The 20,468-nt window shown below is 37.8% G+C and overlaps 1 protein-coding gene across 2 annotated transcripts in view; it reads left to right on the top strand.

The window, feature by feature from the left end:
• Positions 1 to 20,468, top strand: part of IFT57 (intraflagellar transport 57) — a 94,914-nt gene that overhangs the window by 38,762 nt on the left and 35,684 nt on the right. For both annotated transcript variants that reach the window (XM_064273008.1, XM_003418930.4), the window contains exon 6: positions 10,247 to 10,369. In XM_064273008.1, coding sequence (XP_064129078.1) covers positions 10,247 to 10,369 — 123 coding nt within the window. The remainder of the gene's footprint in view (positions 1 to 10,246; positions 10,370 to 20,468) is intronic.

Raw genomic sequence — 20,468 nt, forward strand, 5'->3', positions numbered from 1 at the left:
AACCTATTGATAATCACAATGAATTTAAATGGATTAAAGGTACCTGTAAAGAGACAGATAGTGGCAGAATGAATAATAAAACACGACCCATCAGTACGCCGTCTACAAGAGACACGCCTCAGGTACATGGACATAAGTATATTAAAAAATCAAAGGATGGAGGAAATACATCAATCAAACAGTAACCAAAAAGGAGGAGTGGCAATACTAATTTCAGATAAAATAGACTTTAAGGCAAAATCAACCATAAAAGAAAAGTGAGGATATTATGTAATGATTAAAGGGGCAATCCACCAAAAAGACATAACCCTCGTAAATGTCTTTGCACCCAATGACAGGGTTCCAAAATACATAAAACAAACTCTAATAGCACTGAAAGAGAAATAGTTCCACAAGAATAGTAGGACACTTCAACATACCACTCTCGGTAAGGGACAGGACATCTAAAAAGAAACTCAACAAAGATAAGATGACCTAAAAGGCCACAATCAACCAACCTGACCTCATAGACATGTATAGAACACTCCACCCAACGGCAGCAAAGTATACATTCTTTTACAACACATGTGGAACTCCAGAATATACCATATTTTTGGCCTTAAAGCAACACTCAGTAAAATCCAAAAGATCAAAATAATACAAAACACTCTCTCAGATCACACCACCATGAAAGAACAACTTAACACTAAGAGCAAGGAAAAAAAAAAAAAAACATCAAATACATGGACACTGAAAAACACCTTGTTTAAAAACAACTAGGTAATAAAAGAAATCAAAGAAGGAATCAAAAAATTCCCAGAATCAAATGAGATTGAAAACACATCATACCAAAACTTTTGCAACACAGCAAAGGCAGTGCCCAGAGCTCAATTTATGGCAATAAATGCACACATCATAAAAGAACAAGCCAAAATCAAAACCTTAGCCCTACAACTAGAATAAATAAAAAAATAGAGAATACTAAAATAAGCCCACAGGCACCAGAAGAAAGGAAATATAAAGATTAGAGCAGAAATAAATGAAACGAAGAACAGAAAACCAATAGAATCAATAAGACCAAAAGTTGCTTCTATGGAAAGATCAACAAAATCAATAAACCACTGGCCAAACTGACAAAAGAAAAACAGGAGAGGAAGCAAATAATCCAAATAAGAAATGAGATGGGACATATTACAACAGACTCAACTGAAATAAAAATTAATAGAATACTTTCTTTATGAAAATTGTACTTCATTAAACTTGAGAACCAAGAAGAAAAATGGACAAATTTCTAGAAACACACTGCCTCCCTAAATTAACACAAACTGAGATAGAAAAGTTGAACAGATACATAACAAGAGAATAGACTGACGAGGTAATACAAAAAACTCCCAACAAAAAAAACCCTGGCCCGGACAGCTTCACTGGAGAATTCTACCAAACATTCAGAGAAGAGCTCACACCAGCACTACTCAAACTATTTCAGAGCATAGAAAAGGAAAGAATACTCCTATATTAATTTTATAAAGCCAGCATAACTCTGATACCAAAGCCAGGCAAAGACACCACAAAAAAAAAAAAAAAAAAGAAAAGAAAATTACAGACCAATATCTCTCATCAGTGTAGATGCAAAAATTCTCAACAGAATTCTAGCCAATAGAATTCAGCATCATATCAGAAAAAGAATACACCCTGACCAGATGGGATTCAGAACAATATACAGGGATGGACCCACCACATAAACAGAACAAAAGAATCATGTGATCGTCTCAGTTGACAAAGAAAAGGCATTCGATTAAGCCTAACACCCATTGCTAATAAAATCTCTCAGCAAAATAGGAATGGAAGGGAAATTCCTCAGCATAATAAGAGGGATCTATTCAAAGCCAAGAGCCAACATCATACTCAGTGGAGAGAGGCAAAAAACATTCCCCCTGAGAATGGGAACAAGACAAGGATTGTCTTCAGTACAACTCCAATTTAATACTGTGGTGAAAGTCTTAGCTAGAGCAGTAAAGTAAGAAAAAGAATTAAAGGGCATCTAAATTGGAGAGGAAGAAGTAAAACTATCCCTATTCACAGATGATACGGTACTAAACATAGAGAGCTCCAAAGATTCCACAACAAAACTACCGGAACTAATAGATTCATCAAAGTATCAGGATATGAGTTCCGCTTACAAAAATCAGTTGTATTCCTATTCAGCAACAAAGAGCACTTCGAAAAGGAGATCAAGGAAATAATAACCATTTATAACAGTAACAACCCCTAAAAAGATAAAATACATAGGAATAAAACTAACCAGAGACATAAAAGACCTATACAAAGAAAACTACAGAACACTACTACAAGAAACCAAAAGAGACCTACATAAATGAAAACTATGCCATTCTCACGGATATTGTGGTTGTTAGGTTCCATGGAGTCAGTTCCCACTCATATCGATCCTCTATACAACAGAAGAAAATACTGCCTGCTCTTGTGCCATCCTCACAATTGTTGCTGTGCTTGAGCCCATTGTGGCAGCCACTGTGTCAATCCATCTCTTTGAGGGTCTTTCTCTTTATGCTGAATTCTGCCTTACCAAGCATGATGCCCTTCTCCAGGGACTGGTCCTTCCTGATAACATGTCCAAAGTACGTGTGATGACATCCTGCCATCCTTGCTTCTAAGGAACATTCTGGTTTTACTTCTTCCAAGACTGATTTTTTTGTTCTTCTGGCAGTCCATGGTATATTCCATATTCTTTGCCAACACCGTAGTTCAGAGCCATCAATTCTTCTTCAGTGTTCCTTACTCATTGTCCAGCTTTCACATGCATATGCTCACAGATGGGCAGACTGAACATTGTGAAAATGTCAGTTCTACCCAATGCGATCTACAGATACAGTGCAGTCCTGATCCAAATAGCAACAACATTAACGAGATGGAAAAACTAATCACAAACTTCATATAGAAAGGAAAGAGGCCTCAGATAAGCAAAGCACTATTGAAGAACAAGAACAAAGTAGGAGGCCTAACACTACCTGATCTCAGAACCTATTATACAACCAGAGTATTCAAACCAGCCTGGTACTGGTACAGTGACAGACACACAGACCAATGGAACAGCATGCAGAACCTAGACATAAATCCAGCTCTCTGTGGTCAGCTGATCTTTGACAAAGGGCCAGAATCCGTTAAATAGGGAAAAGGCAGTCTTTTTAACAAATGGTGCTGGCAAAACTGGTTGTCCACCTGTAGAAAAAAGAAACAGAACCCATAAGTCATGCTGTACACAAAAATAATTCAAAACGGATCAAAGACCTAAATATAAAACCTAATACGATATAGCTCATGGAATGAAAAATAGGGACAATGTTAAAAAAAAAAAAATATGACATAAATAGACTAAAAGCTATAACTAACAATGCAGAAAAACCAGAAGATAAACTAAGTAACTGGGAACTCCTAAAAATTAAACACTTAAGCTCATCGAAAGACTTCACCAAAAGAGTAAAAAAAGAACCTACAGACTAGGAAAAAAATTTTGACTACGACATATCTGACAAGGACCTAATCTCTAAAATCTATGGAATACTTCAACACCTTAATATAAAAAAGATAAATAATCCTATTAAAAATGGGCAAAGGATATGAACAGACACTGCACCAAAGAAGACATTCAGGTGCTAACAGACACGTGAGGAAATGTTCATGATCACTAGCCATTAGAGAAATGCAAATCAAAACCACAATGAGATACCGTCTCATCCTGACATTAGTGGTACTAATCAAAAAAAAAAAAAGAAAAGAACAAATGTTGGAGAGGTTGTGGGGAGATTGGAGCTCTTATACACTGCTGGTGGGAATGTAAAGTGGTACAACCACTATGGAAAATGATATGGTGCCTCCTTAGAAAACTAAAAGTAGAAATTCCATAGGATCTAGCCATCCCACTTCTAGTAATAGACCCTAGAGAAATAAGAGCCCTCACAGGAATGGACATATGCACACCCATTGTGGAAATATCATAGCCAGAGCCAACTGCACAGCCTGACTTGAATTCTTGGGATTCAAAACATTCTGTAGTGCCAGACTTTTTGCTGACATAAACCAAAACAAACATTGAGCTGCCATTGAGTTAATTTCAACTCATAGCAACTGTAAAGGACAGCGTAGAACTGCCCCATAGGGTTTTCAAGGAGCAGCTAGTGGATTTGAACTCCTGACTCTTTGCTTAGCAGTCTGAGCTTTTAACCACCGTGCCACCAAGGCTCCGTCATGAACATAGCAGAGCTGAGCTGAGTTCCAGGGCAATTCTTGAGGATATCATGAAGTCATAGTCAACATTGCTTTGTGTGGTAACCTGGTGAGTCCCCTTTCTTTCATGGAGTTTTCCAGTAATAGATGTGCAGCACATACTAGGAATAGTTTTACCCCAAAGAGTTAGTTTTGTTTTGTTTTGTTTTGTTAGTTCTTTAAGGTAACAATTTATCAAAAACTTGACCAGTGCTCCCACTGTGTATCTTATCATCTGTAACTTGGGTTTAACAGTTTTTTTTTTTTTTTTTTAATGTTAATACTTATTTGTTAATGGATCCGTCTCCCTCCTTTAGTATCAGGTTCATCACTCCTGCCGGGTAGTCATAGCCTACCTGGGGCCACCAGAGTTAACAAAAGGTGAAGATACTTGTAGGTTTATCAGGTTTTGTATTCACACTTAACCCGTTGTGACCAGAATAGCTTTGCAGCACTAGATAGGCTGCCCAACATCTAAGAGGCTGCAGAGGGGTTTATTTACCTTCATGTGACCTCCCTTCCTGATATGCTTGGCCCTCCTGTTACACTCGCATAAGTGTAAAACCAACCACATCCCATTATATAAATAGAACATATTCTCCCTGCAGCTACTGAACTATCGCATAATGTTATCTAGGAAAAGGAGAGGTCACCGAAAGAAACTCAGGATTCTGAGCAGGCTACTAGCGCTGCATGTTTGATTTTTTAGCTGACTTTGGTGTTGTGCTCCACTATTTGAGCCCAAGGTTACTTTACAGAATGATTTTAACAGTTATCTTCAGATCTTCCTTTGCCAGTTTTAGGACTAGTTTTCACCTCATCAGTTTCTGCTTTTGCCTAGGACCATTTATTACCCTCAGTAACTAGCCACAAACTCGTAATAATAAACTGTAAACTTTCTGCAGGCAGGGATTAAATTCTTTTATCTTTCCATACCCAGTGCAGTGCCTGAATTCTAACTTTCCATGTTATAGGAGCTTAGCAAATGTTTTATTAGTTAAATTAATTAATTATAAATGCAACTTAGAGATAGCCCGTATCTTATTGAGCTTCTAATTATTTCTGTAACAGCAGTAACTAGAAAACACAGTTTCCTAAGAGCTATGCTTTATTTCAGTTAATATTGTTTCAGAGAGGGATTTTGTCAGGATATTATAAAATTTTGATTAAATAGAAACAGCAGTTTATTTCTCTTATGCTAATAGCTCCACATAAAATACAGTTTGTTAAATGGAGAAACAATTGTAGAGAAAGGTGTTCTCAAATTGTTACAGCCAAAGCCCAGGTATGGAGTTTTAAAATGATTTATACTTCATGTATAGTAAAATTTTGGTGAAGATCATTCAGAAGCACTGGCAGCAGTACACTGACAGGGAGCTGCCAGAAGTTCAAGCCAGATTCAGAAGAGGACATGGAACCAGGGATGTCATTGCTGATGTCAGCTGGTTCTTGGCTGAAAGCAGAGAATACCGGAAAGATGTGTTCCTGTGTTTTATGGACTATATAAAGGCATTAGACTCTATGGATCATAGCAAATTATGGATAACATTGCAAAGAATGGGAATTACAGAACACTTCATTGTGCTCATGAGGAACCTGTACATAGACCAAGTGGCAGTCGTTCAGTGTGATTTGAAGTCAGGAAAGGTGTGTGTCAGGGTTGTATCCTTTTACCATACTTATTCAGTCTGTATGTTGAACACATAATCCAAGAAGCTGGACTATATGAAGAAGAATGCGCCATGAAAATTGGAGAAGACTCATTAAAAACAACCTGTGATATGTAAATGACACAACCTTGCTTGCTCCAAGTGGAAAGTACTTAAGCATTTACTGATGAAGATCAAAGACTACAGCCTTCAGTATGGATTGCACCTCAACATAAAGAAAACAGAAATCCTCACAACTGGATTAACAAACGTCATGATATATGGAGAAAATATTGAAATTGTCAAGGATTTCATTTTACTTGGATCTATAATCAATGCCTATGGAAGCAGCAGTCAAGAAATCAAACAACATATTGCACTGGGCAAATCTGCTGCAAAAGAGCTCCTTAACGTATTGAAAAGCAAAGATGTTACTTTGAGGACTGAGGTATTCCTGACCCAAACCATGGTATTTTCACTTGCCTCATATGCATGTGAAAGCTGGACAATGAATAAGTAAGACTGAGTAAGAATTGATGCCTTTGGATTATGATGATGGCAAAGAATGTTGAGTATACCAGGGACTGTAAGAAAAATGAACCAATCAGTCTTGGAAGAAGTACAGCCAGAATGCTCCTTAGAAACGAGGATGGTGAGATTTCACCTCGTGTAATTTGGACACGTTATCAGGAGCTACCAGTCCCTGGAGAAGGACATCATACTTGGTAAAGAAGAGGGTTAGTGAAAAGGAGGAAGACCCAATGAGATGGATTGACACAGTGGCTGCAACAGTGGGCTCAAGCATAACAACCATTGTGAGGATGGCACAGGACTGGGTAGTGTTTTGTTCTGTTGTACATAGGGTCGCTATGAGTCAGAACTGAGTCGGTGGCCCCTAACGACAACATGTATTGCTTGCTCAGTTAATGTATCCAGTTATTAGGCATTGGGAAGTTTTGAGTGAGGAACAAGATTCTGAGCTCTGCTGCTAACCAGGTCAACAGTTTGAATCCACCAGCTGCTCCTTGGAAATTCTACTCTATCCTATACGGTTGCTACGAGTCAGAATTGACTTGATGGCAATAGGTTGAATAACGTAATGCTCTTCCAAGTCTAATATTCTCTTTTAGTCCTTTTTTCATTTAGTAACTGGGTCATTTCACCGAATGTATTAGCTGTGGCCTAGGAGTGAGTGATAATTTTTGAGCTGCTATATTAAATCATTTCAGGATACTTAAAGTCAAGGGAACCAGATGATAAACTGGTAAGGGTAAAGCAGCTTATTAAAGGGCCCAATATAAAACAAGCAGTAAGCTCACACGCTAGGCCATCCTAATGCAATGTTGAATCTTCACGTACCCTTCTACTGCTTAGATCCGGGGACTGAGGCAAACAGGGCCGCTGCTAACCCATTTGCCTTTGTGAAAATTAGGAAAGCGTCCCCTTCCTTGAGTAAACATTTTTAAGTGAGTATGTTATTTACAATTTGAACAACCTTATATTCAGGCCTGAGGAAAGTGGGAATGTGAATGGGTGCACCTTCTGGCCTTGTTTGGTGATTCCAGATTTTAAAAGGTCTGCACGTGGTGCAAAAGGTTTGCCCTCGTCTGCTAACCCGGAGGTTGGCCGTTTGAACCACCCAGTGGCACCATAGAAGAAAGCCCTGGCGATCTGCGTCTGTGAAGATTACAGCCAGAAAGCCCTGGGGAGCTCAGTTCCACTCTAACACATGGGACTACCGTGAGTCAGGACCAACAGCTCCACTCTAACACATGGGACTACCGTGAGTCAGGACCAACAGCTCCACTCTAACACATGGGACTACCGTGAGTCAGGACCAACAGCTCCACTCTAACACATGGGACTACCGTGAGTGAGGATCAGCAGCTCCACTCTAACACATGGGACTACCGTGAGTGAGGATCAGCAGCTCCACTCTAACACATGGGACTACCGTGAGTCAGGACCAACTCTGTGGAGACGAGCTTGTTTTGTTTTTTAAGAAGGGGAAGAGGGAGGGGCAGGAATGAGGGGATAAAGTTGGGGAGCACTGGCATCCAGCTTCGGTTCACCTCAACAGTGGTTCCCTAAATTAAACGTGTTTAAGTCAGTGCATCTACATTCTACCAAGAATCCTGCAGAACTGCTGCTGAGAGGATGCATCTCCTTGGCTCAGCCTGGCTCTGTGGGACGAGTGTGTGTGCACCCATATCCTGGCAACCCACGCACACACCCAGATGTCAGGACTCACACACAGCGGCATACACACTCATCCACTGCACTTTCTGCTGTGGAAAATGGGCCAATCACCATTGGGCCTCCTAAAGCAGGAGACAGCTACCCAGATATGCCAGTGAATGTGTGTGCCTGGTTCCTCCGAGCAAATTGCTTGTTATGGGGCCAGTGTGTATTCATGTGAGAGAGAACTTTCCTATTGCTTCATTTTTCAACTGGGAGACCCAGGATATCCTCTGTTGCCATCACACGTTTCCATATAACTTCACAGGTCTGCTTTGTGAATGCTGTTCTCCTCACCCCTACCTCCAGTCATGGTGCTCCTGTGCTACCCTGGATTCAACTTTATAAGAAGTAACCAGCATTCCACTTAGTACTCTAAGTAATACAATGTTTTTGTATTTAAATGAGCATTTTGATGTTTAAAATAGTATCTTGAGCTTTTTTCATTTAGAGTTTCCACATTTCACTTTTCTTAAATGAATTCTTGTACTTCTTTATATTCTGGTTTTCTAAATGGAATAAACTGAATAAATATTTCAGCCCATATAGTGTGTAAACTGTAAAAGCATGTATTTAGTCATTAATCCTCCTGAATTTCTGAAAAGGAGTAAGAGATACTCTAAGATTCTCTGCCTCTTCAGGACTTTCTAATACGAGCTGAAGGGTTGGAGAGGCTTTCTTACGTCAGCAGTGCCCCAGCAGTCAGTTGGGAGTGAGTTATAATCCCCTAAAGATCTCATGCTCCCACCAAAATGTAAGCCTCAGCCTAAGGTTAATCACCTACTCAGTATTAGACTCTATTAGGAAGACTAGCCTAACGAGCCTTTCATGTAAGAGGTGCCTTTTAGTGACATAAATTCACGCTGACAATGTAATTTTACCGTGAGGTTGTTTACATTATCTTTTACGTTTAAATTTTGTATTATGAGAATTTCAAAAACATGCAAAATGAGAGAGAATAAGATAATGAACTTTTTTGCAACAGCTCCAGCAGTTACTAACATTTTGTCAGTCGTGTTTCCTCTAAAGCCCGCCTCTCTGTATTTTCTTTCCCATGGTACTTTAAACTTGTAATAAAAGCTTTTTCCATAGCCACCATACTGTTATCACACCTACAAAATTAATAACAGCTCCTTAATATCATCTAATACTCTTCCATATTCAAATTTTCCTGTCTCAAAATGTCTTTTTTACAGATTGCTTATTCAAATTAGAATCCTTATGTGGTCCATGCATTAAATTTGGTTGTTTATTTTTCTTGGGTCTCTTTTTTCCTATATAAATAAATACTTATAATTCTTCTTTACATTGTAACTTATCAAGAAAGCTTAAGGGAAGAAAAAAAGCTACCAAAATTAATACCTTTAGGCATTATCTTTAAATCATTAATTTGTACATGCCTTTCATTTCAGATTCTATAAATACTTATTGCTGAAGTGTGAAGGATTAAGAAAAAGAAAAAAAAAGTTTTTCTTTTGTGATTCAAAAACAGCCATGAATTGATTTTATCACTAAAACATGGAAACCAAATACAGAAATTTGGCCCCCACCCTATTTGAGTTCCAAAAGTTGTGTATCGAATCATGTTTTCAAGCTACATTATAGTTTGACCTAAGCAAAATATCACTTTAATTATGAATACAAAATTTAAAATAATGAGCCCTTTGCTTCTAGGATTTTATCATTTTCCTCTTTCAAATTTTCAGTTTGTATTTCAGTATAATAAATTCAAACTAGGACAATATTTTCTTAATAAACATGTATCAGTGTTTGATCTCCTCTACTGTTACTAATGAACATAGCTAAGTGGCTTGTCCATTTGATAATATTTCCATTGAACTCAATCTAATATCTCACTATGAAAATAGTTGAATCATTTATTAACATCTTTTTTTTTTAATAATTATTTTGCTGTTCTACCAGGTTGGTGCATTCTTTTCTTTCAACATTGATAGGAGGACAGAAAAGAATTTATATTGCCTTTGTAATTTTACCACCACCATGCTCGATTTAAATTGTGCAGTGCTGCTAAAATGCTTCACAGTTTTTCACCATTTCTTTTTATAAACTCTCAATCCTGTGATATCTTTCGTTCTTAGGATGTGAACGAGTCTGCCAAACAAGAAGATATTTTGGAACCCACAACAGATGCTGCAGAATGGAGTCTAGAAGTGGAACGTGTTCTACCACAACTGAAAGTCACCGTCAGGACTGACAATAAGGTGTAAAGAGAGAACGCATTTTGTTCAAATAAATCTTTATAAGGCAGTTTCAGGGCCAGGGGTGCTCCCAATTATACAACCTAAGAATGGCAGTAGTAATCAGTTTCCAGCATTTTGTCTTAATAGGGATTTAACAAATTGTCGTTGAATGAATAGATAATATAATGTAGTCCCAAAAGTAAGGAATAGATCTTTAAAAGAATGGTTTGGAATACATCATGTTTTCTTGGGATTGAGGGATGTGTACAGAAATGTATTTTCTTGGAAATCATATTTTCTTTGGGTGAATATTGAATGAAGTTGGAATTCTATGACTGATAAAACTGATTAGGCCTAAAGGATGGTTTAGAACTCTTCTGGATGGCAAAACTGAAGACATCCTGGAAGTTGCCTTAGGTAATCTGATTGAAACATATGTTTGAAAGTTAAATATTAAGAATATAATAGCAAAATCATATGTAATAAGATTTAGGGATTAGGGCAGATGAACTTGCTCATTTTATCACATTTCTGCTTCCTTTTTGCCTGCAATTGTATAAATAATGACTTCAGGATAAGCTAGTAAGTGACTAGACACTGCTATTCTAGTGTTCTATTATTAATACTATTAGTACTGTTGTAATACTGTTAGTACTGTTATTAGTACTAAGATAATCCCCACGAAAGGCACTAGACAGACATCTAGGTAAAGAAACTAAAGGACTCCTCTTATTTTCACCCTTGGAGACTGGGGACAAGCCCCAGCATTATGGAATAAGGTTCTAGGCAAGCTTGTTACTCTGAATTTCAGTTTAGTTCTGTCAGGCCCCAAGGTAGAAGACCTACAAAGATGGCCTGTTTCAGAGTGCCTGAGAAGCTAATTCTTTCTTGGAAAGTCTGAATGTGGGCTTGTAGAACTATATCCCAGAGGAGGTAAAAAGTAGCCTAGACCCCTAGGGCAGTTCCAGAATAGATCCAGGATGCCCTAAGTCTTAATGGACGGTGAACAGTGGTGGTACAAACTTCATGCAAGGTAAGTGAACAAACCCTGCAGCCTGTTTACTGTATATTTACCCGTCGTTATGGAAGACCGTTACTATTCACCTACCTTGGGGGGAAGTCTCTGTTTTCATATCTCTTGTATGTAAATATGTATCATTAAGAATTTCTTCTTCCATGATTAGAGCTTTCCTGCGAGCAGTCTAATTTTCAAAAATGTAATTTGCAATTCTTTGCTTTCATCAGAACAGATTCTCTTCTTCATAAAGTTAAAAATCACTGTTATTGTGATTCTGGTTAGAATGACATGTTAAAATAATCTTTTATCTGGGAACCTTCAAATACAGCTTAGTCCCATGAGAAAGCAAGTTTAATCTGTTCATTTTCAGGCTAAGTAAACTCTTGCTGTCAAACATCTCATTTAGGATCTAATAGGACCACACGAGGATTTTTTTTTAAGCGCCGTCATTGATTTCCACACAACAGGAGTAACTTAATAAAGAAAAAAAGAATATAAATTTAACTGCTGACAAGTGCGGTTTTACGTAACTAAGTGCAGGCCAAATTCTATTACAAACCAATGTTGTAGTAATCACAATACTGGGTACTTGGAAAATTGATGCTCCCCTGAGTAGAGAAGCATTAACTAGTTGAAAGTTGGACTCATACCATTCATTACTCATGCTGATTTTATGAGGATAACTATGCCGAATAAATTATACAATCAAGTTTTAGACAACATTCCGGAGTGTCAGATATAGGTTTTTTTTCAGCGTTTTTTTTTTAGAATATGTGAATATCATTTTGAATTTAAATTTTTATGGTAAAACTGACCTTAAGTCATTTTGTTCTTTCAGAATTCTTTGCAATCATTTGGTGTTTGTTTCTAGTATTTTACAAATTCTTCTTTCTTCTGTCTTTCAAAAGTAGCAAATCAAAAACACAGCTTTAGAGTCAATTCTTTATTCAGCTTACTTAAGGAAAAATATAATTATATATCGGCTTGAGGAAATAAAAGGCTAATGAGTAAAAAAAAAAATGAGTAGGGAGATTATATTTCTAATATCTCGGAAATAGAGATGAAATAATGTTTCAGTATGAGATGTCTTCTCACAGACTTGTTATCCTCCTTCTGTAAAGTGGTTGACTCCAGAATCAAAGTAGACTCTATTCTTCCTCACCTCCTGGCACTTCACCAAAACAAATCTCTCATTTTCTTTAGGCTAAAACAATAATCTCTCATTCTCCACTGCCTATTTATATTTTGGCCATTTAGAGAGTTTAACTTTGTGTTTGAGGGGGGAACATTTGTTTGAGGATCATTGTATTTTACTGGTCACCATTTGATTGGTTTTTATGTAGCATAGAAAAAAAAATTTTACATGGGAAATAAGTAATACATTATTTCCATTATTTAAATCTAGTATAAGTTTCTTTAAGATGGCCTTGTGTCAGTAGTAAGTAAGTCCCATATTTATTTGGAATGGACTAAATATTTGTTTTTGCTTTTTTATTTCTCTTACAAATTCTGTTTATTCTTTATATACTTTCTAGCAGGGAATTATTTAAAAAAAAAAAAGGGAAATCTCCTTTTCTATTCTTTTTGTGTATTAGAGCACCTACTTGAGATCCTATCAGTAACTAATATCTTATCTTTGTGTATTTGCCATAAGGCTGCTTACATGTTTTTATTTCTAAGCCAGCTTCTTCCTGTTCTCCAGCGCCACTTGCTATGTTGCCAGTTCTCAAAGAATGCAAACTAATTTTGATATTAGCTTAAACAAAATACAATTAGTGAAATAAGAATGTTGCCAAAAATGTCAATAACGTGTTCCGTAACTGCAGATAAAAGGCTCTTATTACATGCTGGTGTGCATGCATTGTCTTAGTGGTTTCCTTTTTGACGTTAGTTACAGAGATACTCCTGGTGGTCACTTTTAGGGTAAGTTATGTACCCAGAGACCAGTTCAAATCTACCCCCATTTGTAATAATGTGTCCAAAGACACAATTAAAAGCTCAGTGAAGAGAGTCAATAAATTCAACCAAATCCTAGGTCATCCTACTCTAGTTAATGACCCTCAGTTATGAGCAAGTGGGTAAGGTTCAGGGGCCAATTCTTTTGAAGGACGGTCTGAAAACACCTAAACTTAGGTGTCACCTAAAATTGTCTAAGAGTATTGCTGATACAGTGTGACTCTGTATCTTGTACTTTTTGGGGTTTTTCTCTCTCTTTTTTTTTTTTTACTCCTTCTGCCTTTTTTTTTTTTTTTTAACTCTCTCCTTTTTAATATATTTTTTAAAATCTTTATGGTGCTTTAAGTGAAAGTTTACAAATCGAGTCACTCTCTCACACAAAAACTTTTATAAACCTTTTTACATACTCCCAACAGCTCTCCCCCTAATGAAACAGTCTGCTCCCTCCCTCCACTCTCTGTTTTTCTGTCCATTTCACCAGCTTCTAACCCCCTCTACCTTCTCATCTCCCCTCCAGGAGGAGATGCCAACATAGTCTCAAGTGTCCACCTGTTCCAAGAAGCTCACTCCTCACCACCATCCCTCTCCACCCCATTGTCCAGCCCAATCCCTGTCTGAAGAGCTGGCTTCAGGAATGGTTCCTGTCCTGGGCCAACAGAAGGTCTGGGGGCCATGACCACCAGGGTCCTTCTAGTCTCAGTCAGACCATTAAGTCTGGTCTTTTTATGAGAATTTGGGGTCTGCATCCCACTGCTCTCCTGTTCCCTCAGGGGTTCTCTGTTGTGTTCCCTGTCAGGGCAGTCAAATTCAGGTTATAGCCGGGCACCATCTAGTTCTTCTAGTTTCAGGCTGATGTGGTCTCTGGTTTATGTGGCCCTTTCTGTCTCTTCGGCTCGTAATTAACTTGTGTCCTTGGTGTTCTTCATTCTCCTTTGATCCAGGTGGGTTGAGACCAATTGATGCATCTTAGATGGCCACTTGCTAGCGTTTAAGACCCCAGACGCCTCTCTCCAAAGTGGGTTGCAGAATGTTTTCTTAATAGATTTTATTATGCCAATTGACTTAGATGTCCCTTGAAACCATGGTCCCCAAACCCCCTCCCTTGCTACACTGGCCTTCGAAGCATACAGTTTATTCGGTAAACTTCTTTGCTTTTGGTTTAGTCCAGTTGTGCTGACCTCGCCTCTATTGTGTGTTGTCTTTCCCATCACCTAAAATAGTTCTTATCTACTATCTAATCAGTGAATACCCCTCTCCCACCCTCCCACCCTCACCCATCTCATAACCATCAAAGAATATTTTCTTCTCTGTTTAAACTATTTCTTGAGTTCTTATAATAGTTGTGTCATATGTGGATGGATATATGTCTGGATTCTTAATTCTGTTCCATTGGTCTATGTATCTGTTGTTCTACCAGTACCAGGCTATTTTGACTACTGTGCTGGTATAATAGGTTCTAAAATCAGGTAGAATAAGACCTCCCACTTTGTTCTTTTTCAGTGACGCTTTACTTATCCGGGGCCTCTTTCCCTTCCATGTGAAGTTGGTGGTTTGTTTCTCCATCTCATTCTAAAAAATGTCATTGGAATTTGGATCGGAGTTGCATTAAATGTATAGATCGCTTTTGATAGGATATTTTTACAATGTTAAGTCTTCCTATCCATGAGAAAGGTATGTCTTTCCACTTATGTAGGTCTCTTGGTTTCCTGCAGAAGTGTATTGTAGGTTTCTTTGTATAAGTCTTTTACATCTCTGCTAAGATTTTTTCCTAAGTGTTTTATCTTCTTGGGGGCTACTGTAAATGGTATTGATTTGGTGATTTCCTCTTCAATATTCTTTTTGTTGGTGTAGAGGAATCCAACTGATTTTTGTATGTTTATCTTGTATTCCGATACTCTGCTGAACTCTTCTATTAGTTTCAGTAGTTTTCTGGAGGATTCCTTAGGGCTTTCTGTGTATAAAATCATGTCATCTCCAAATGGAGATAATTTTACTTCTTCCTTGCCAATCTGGATGCCCTTTATCTCTTTATCTAGCCTAATTGCTCTGGCTAGGACCTCCAGCACAATGTTGAATAAGAGTGGTGATAAAGGGCATCCTTGTCTGGTTTCCGATCTCAAGGGGAATGCTTTCAGGCTCTGTCCATTTAGGGTGATGTTGGCTGTTGGCTTTCTATAGATGCCCTTTATTATGTTGAGAAATTTTCCTTCTATTCCTATTTTGTTGAGAGTTTTTATCATGAATGGGTGTTGAACTTTGTCAAATGCCTTATGTGCATCAATTGATAAAATCATGTGATTCTTGTCTTTTGTTTTATTTATGTGGTGGGTTACATTAATTATTTTTCTAATGTTGAACCATCCCTGCATACCTGGTATGAATCCCACTTGGTCATGATGAATTATTTGACTGATATGTTGTTAAATTGTATTGGCTAGAATTTTGTTGAGGATTTTTGCATCTAAGTTAATGAGGGATATAGGTCTGTAATTTTCTTTTTTTGTGGTGTCTTTACCTGGTTTTGATATCAGGGATATGGTGGCTTCATAGAATGAGTTTGATAGTATTCCATCCTTTTCTATACTCTGAAATACCTTTAGTAGTAGTGGTGTTAACTCTTCTCTGAAAGTTTGGTAAAACTCTGAAGTGAAGCCGTCCGGACCAGGGCTTTTTTTTTTGTTTGGAGTTTTTTGATTACCTTTTCAATCTCTTCTTTTGTTATGGGCCTATTTAGTTGTTCTACCTCTGTTTATGTTAGATTAGGTAGGTAGTGTGTTTCTAGGAATTTGTCCATTTCTTCTAGGTTTTCAAATTTGAGTAATTTTTCATAGTAATCTGATGTGATTCTTTTAATTTCAGTTGGGTCTGTTGTAATATCGCCCATCTCATTTCTTATTCTGGTTATTTGCTTCCTCTCCTGTTTTTTCTTTTGTCAATTTGGCCAATGCCTTATCAATTTTGCTGATTTTTTCAAAGAACCAGGTTTTGGTCTTGTTAATTCTTTCATTTGTTTTTCTGTTTTCTATTTCATTTATTTCTGCTCTAATTTTTATTTGTTTTCTTCTGGTGCCTGAGGGTTTCTTTTGTTGCTCTCTTTCTATTTGTTCAAGTTAGAGGGATAATTCTTTGATTTTGGCCCTTTCTTCTTTTTTGTATGTATGCATTTATTCATATAAATTAACCTCTGAGCACTGCTTTCGCTGTATTCCAAAGGTTCTGATAGGAAGTGTTTTCATTCTCATTGGATCCTATGCATTTCTTTATTCTGTCCTTAATATCTTCTATAATCCAGTCTTTTTTTGAGCAGGGTATTGTTCAGTTTTCTAAGTGTTTGATTTCTTTTGCCTGGTTTTTCTGTTATTGATTTCCACTTTTATGGCCTTAGATGGTCAGAGAAGATGCTTTGTAATATTTCAGTGTTTTTGGAATATGCTAAGGCTTGCTCTATGACCTAATATGTGGTCTATTCTGGAGAATATTCCATGTGCACTAGAAAAGAAAGTATACTTGGTTACTGTTGGGTGGAATGTTCTGTATATGTCTATGAGGTCAAGTTGGTTGATTGTGGCATTTAGATCTTTCGTGTCTTTATTGAGCTTCTTTCTGGATGTCCTGTCCTTCACTGAAAGTAGTGTGTTGAAGTCCCCTACTATTATTGTGGAGCTGTTTATCTCACTTTTCAATGCTGGTAGAGTTTGTTTTATGTATCTTGCAGCCCTGTCATTGGGTACATAAATATTTACTATGGTTATATCTTCTTGGTATATTGTCCCTTTAATCATTATATAGTATCCTTCCTTATCCTTTATGATGGATTTAACTCTAAAGTCTATTTTAGCAGAAATTAATATTGCTACTCTTGCTCTTTTTTTTTTTTTTTATTAAGCTTCAAGTGAACATTTACAATTCCAGTCTGTCACATGTAGGTTTACATACATCTTACTCCCTTCTCCCACTTGCTCTCCCTCTATTGAGTCGGCCCTTTCAGTCTCTCGTTTCGTGCCAATTTTGCCATCTTCCCTCTCTCTCTATCTTCCCATTCCTCCTCCAGTCAAGAGTTGCCAACACACTCTCCAGTGTCCACCTGATTTAATTAGCTCACTCTTCATCAGCATCTCTCTCCCCCCCACTGACCAGTCCTTTTCATGCCTGATGATTTGTCTTCGGGGATGGTTCCTGTCCTGTGCCATCAGAAGTTCTGGGGAGCATTGTCTCTGGGATTCCTCTAGTCGCAATCATACCATTAGGTATGGTCTTTTCATGAGAATTTGGGGTCTGTATCCCATTGGTCTCCTGCTCCCTCAAGAGTTGTCTGTTGTGCTCCCTGACAGGGCAGACATCGATTGTGGCCGGGCACCAACTAGTTCTTCTGGTCTCAGGATAATGTAGGTCTCTGGTTCATGTGGCCCTTTCTGTCTCTTGGGTTCTTAGTTGTCGTGTGACCTTGGTGTTCTTCCTTTGCCTTTGGTCCAGGTGGGTTGAGACCAATTGATGTATTTTAGATGGCCGCTTGTTGGCATTTAGGACCCCAGGCGCCACAATTCAAAGTGGGATGCAGAGTGTTTTCATAATAGAATTATTTTGCCCATTGACTTAGCAGTCCCCACAAACCAAGTTCCCCAGACCCCAGCCCCTGCTCCGCTGACCTTTGAAGCTTTCATTTTATCCCGGAAACCTCTTTGCTTTTAATCCAGTCCAATTAGGCTGACCTTCCTTGTATTGAGAGTTGTCTTTCCCTTCACCCAAAGCAGTTCTTATCTACAGATTGATCAATAAAAAGCCCTCTCCCTCCCTCCCTCCTTCCCACCTTTGTAACCACATAAGTATGTGTTCCTCTCCGTTTTTTCTATTTCTCAAGATCTTATAATAGTGGTCTTATACAATATTTGTCCTTTTGCAACTGACTCATTTCGCTCAGCATAATGCCTTCCAGATTCCTCCATGTTATGAAATGTTTCAGAGATTCGTCACTGTTCTTTATCGATGCGTAGTATTCCATTGTGTGAATATACCACAATGTATTTACCCATTCATCCGTTGACGGACATCTTGGTTGCTTCCAGCTTTTTGCTATTGTAAACAGAGCTGCAATAAACATGGGTGTGCATGTATCTGTTTCTATGAAGGCTCTTGTATCTCTAGGGTATATTCCCAGGAGTGGGATTTCTGGGTTGTATGGTAGTTCTATTTCTAACTGTTTAAGATAACGCCAGATAGATTTCCAAAGTGGTTGTACCATTTTACAATCCCACCAGCTGTGTATGAGAGTTCCAATCTCTCCGCAGCCTCTCCAACATTTATTATTTTGTGTTTTTTGGATTAATGCCAGCCTTGCTGGTGTGAGATGGAATCTCATCGTAGTTTTAATTTGCATTTCTCTAATGGCTAATGATCGAGAGCATTTTCTCATGTATCTGTTGGCTGCCTGAATATCTTCTTTAGTGAAATGTGTGTTCATATCCTTTGCCCACTTCTTGATTGGGTTGTTTGTCTTTTTGTGGTTGAGTTCTGACAGAATCATGTAGATTTTAGAGATCAGGCGCTGGTCGGAGATGTCATAGCTGAATATTCTTTCCCAGTCTGTAGGTGGTCTTTTTACTCTTTTGGTGAAGTCTTTAGATGAGCATAGGTGTTTGATTTTTAGGAGCTCCCAGTTATCGGGTTTCTCTTCATCATTTTTGGTAATGTTTTGTATTCTGTTTATGCCCTGTATTAGGGCTCCTAGGGTTGATCCTATTTTTTCTTCCATGATCTTTATCGTTTTAGTCTTTATGTTTAGGTCTTTGATCCACTTGGAGTTAGTTTTTGTGCATGGTGTGAGGTATGGGTCCTGTTTCATTCTTTTGCAAATGGATATCCAGGTATGCCAGCACCATTTGTTAAAAAGATTATTATTTCCCCAATTGACTGACGCTGGTCCTTTGTCAAATATCAGCTGCTCATACGTGGATGGATTTGTATCTGGGTTCTCAATTCTGTTCCATTGGTCTATGTGCCTGTTGTTGTACCAGTACCAGGCTGTTTTGACTACTGTAGCTATATAATAGGTTCTGAAATCAGGTAGGGTGAGGCCTCCCACTTTCTTCTTCTTTTTCAGTAATGTTTTGCTTATCCGGGAGTTCTTTCCCTTCCATATGAAATTAGTGATTTGTTTCTCTATCCCCTTAAAGTATGACATTGGTATTTGGATTGGAAGTGCGTTATATGTATAAATGGCTTTTGGTAGAATAGACATTTTTACTATGTTAAGTCTTCCTATCCATGAGCAGGGTATGTTTTTCCACTTAAGTATGTCCTTTTGAATTTCTTGTAGCAGAGTTTTATAGTTTTCTTTGTATAGCTCTTTTACATCCTTGGTAAGATTTATTCCTAAGTATTTTATCTTCTTGGGGGCTACTGTGAATGGTATTGATTTGGTTATTTCCTCATTGGTGTTCTTTTTGTTGATGTAGAGGAATCCAAGTGATTTTTGTATGTTTATTTTATAACCTGAGACTCTTCCAAACTCTTCTATTAGTTTCAGTAGTTTTCTGGAGGATTCCTTAGGGTTTTCCATGTATACGATCATGTCATCTGCAAATAGGGATAGCTTTACTTCCTCCTTGCCAATCTGGATACCCTTTATTTCTTTGTCTAGCCTAATTGCCCTGGCTAGGACTTCAAGTTCGATGTTGAATAAGAGCGGTGATAAAGGGCATCCTTGTCTGGTTCCCGTTCTCAAGGGAAATGCTTTCAGGTTCTCTCCATTTAGAGTGATATTGGCTGTTGGCTTTGCATAGATGCCCTTTATTATGTTGAGGAATTTTCCTTCAATTCCTATTTTGGTAAGAGTTTTTATCATAAATGGGTGTTGAACTTTGTCAAATGCCTTTTCTGCATCAATTGATAAGATCATGTGGTTTTTATCTTTTGTTTTATTTATGTGATGGATTACATTAATGGTTTTTCTGATGTTAAACCAGCCTTGCATACCTGGTATAAATCCCACTTGATCAGGGTGAATTATTTTTTTGATGTGTTGTTGGATTCTATTGGCTAGAATTTTGTTGAGGATTTTTGCATCTATGTTCATGAGGGATATAGGTCTATAATTTTATTTTTTTGTAATGTCTTTACCTGGTTTTGGTATCAGGGAGATGGTAGCTT

Source organism: Loxodonta africana, chromosome 20 (genome assembly GCF_030014295.1).
Source record: "Loxodonta africana isolate mLoxAfr1 chromosome 20, mLoxAfr1.hap2, whole genome shotgun sequence".
In the NCBI taxonomy this organism is placed as follows: domain Eukaryota; kingdom Metazoa; phylum Chordata; class Mammalia; order Proboscidea; family Elephantidae; genus Loxodonta; species Loxodonta africana.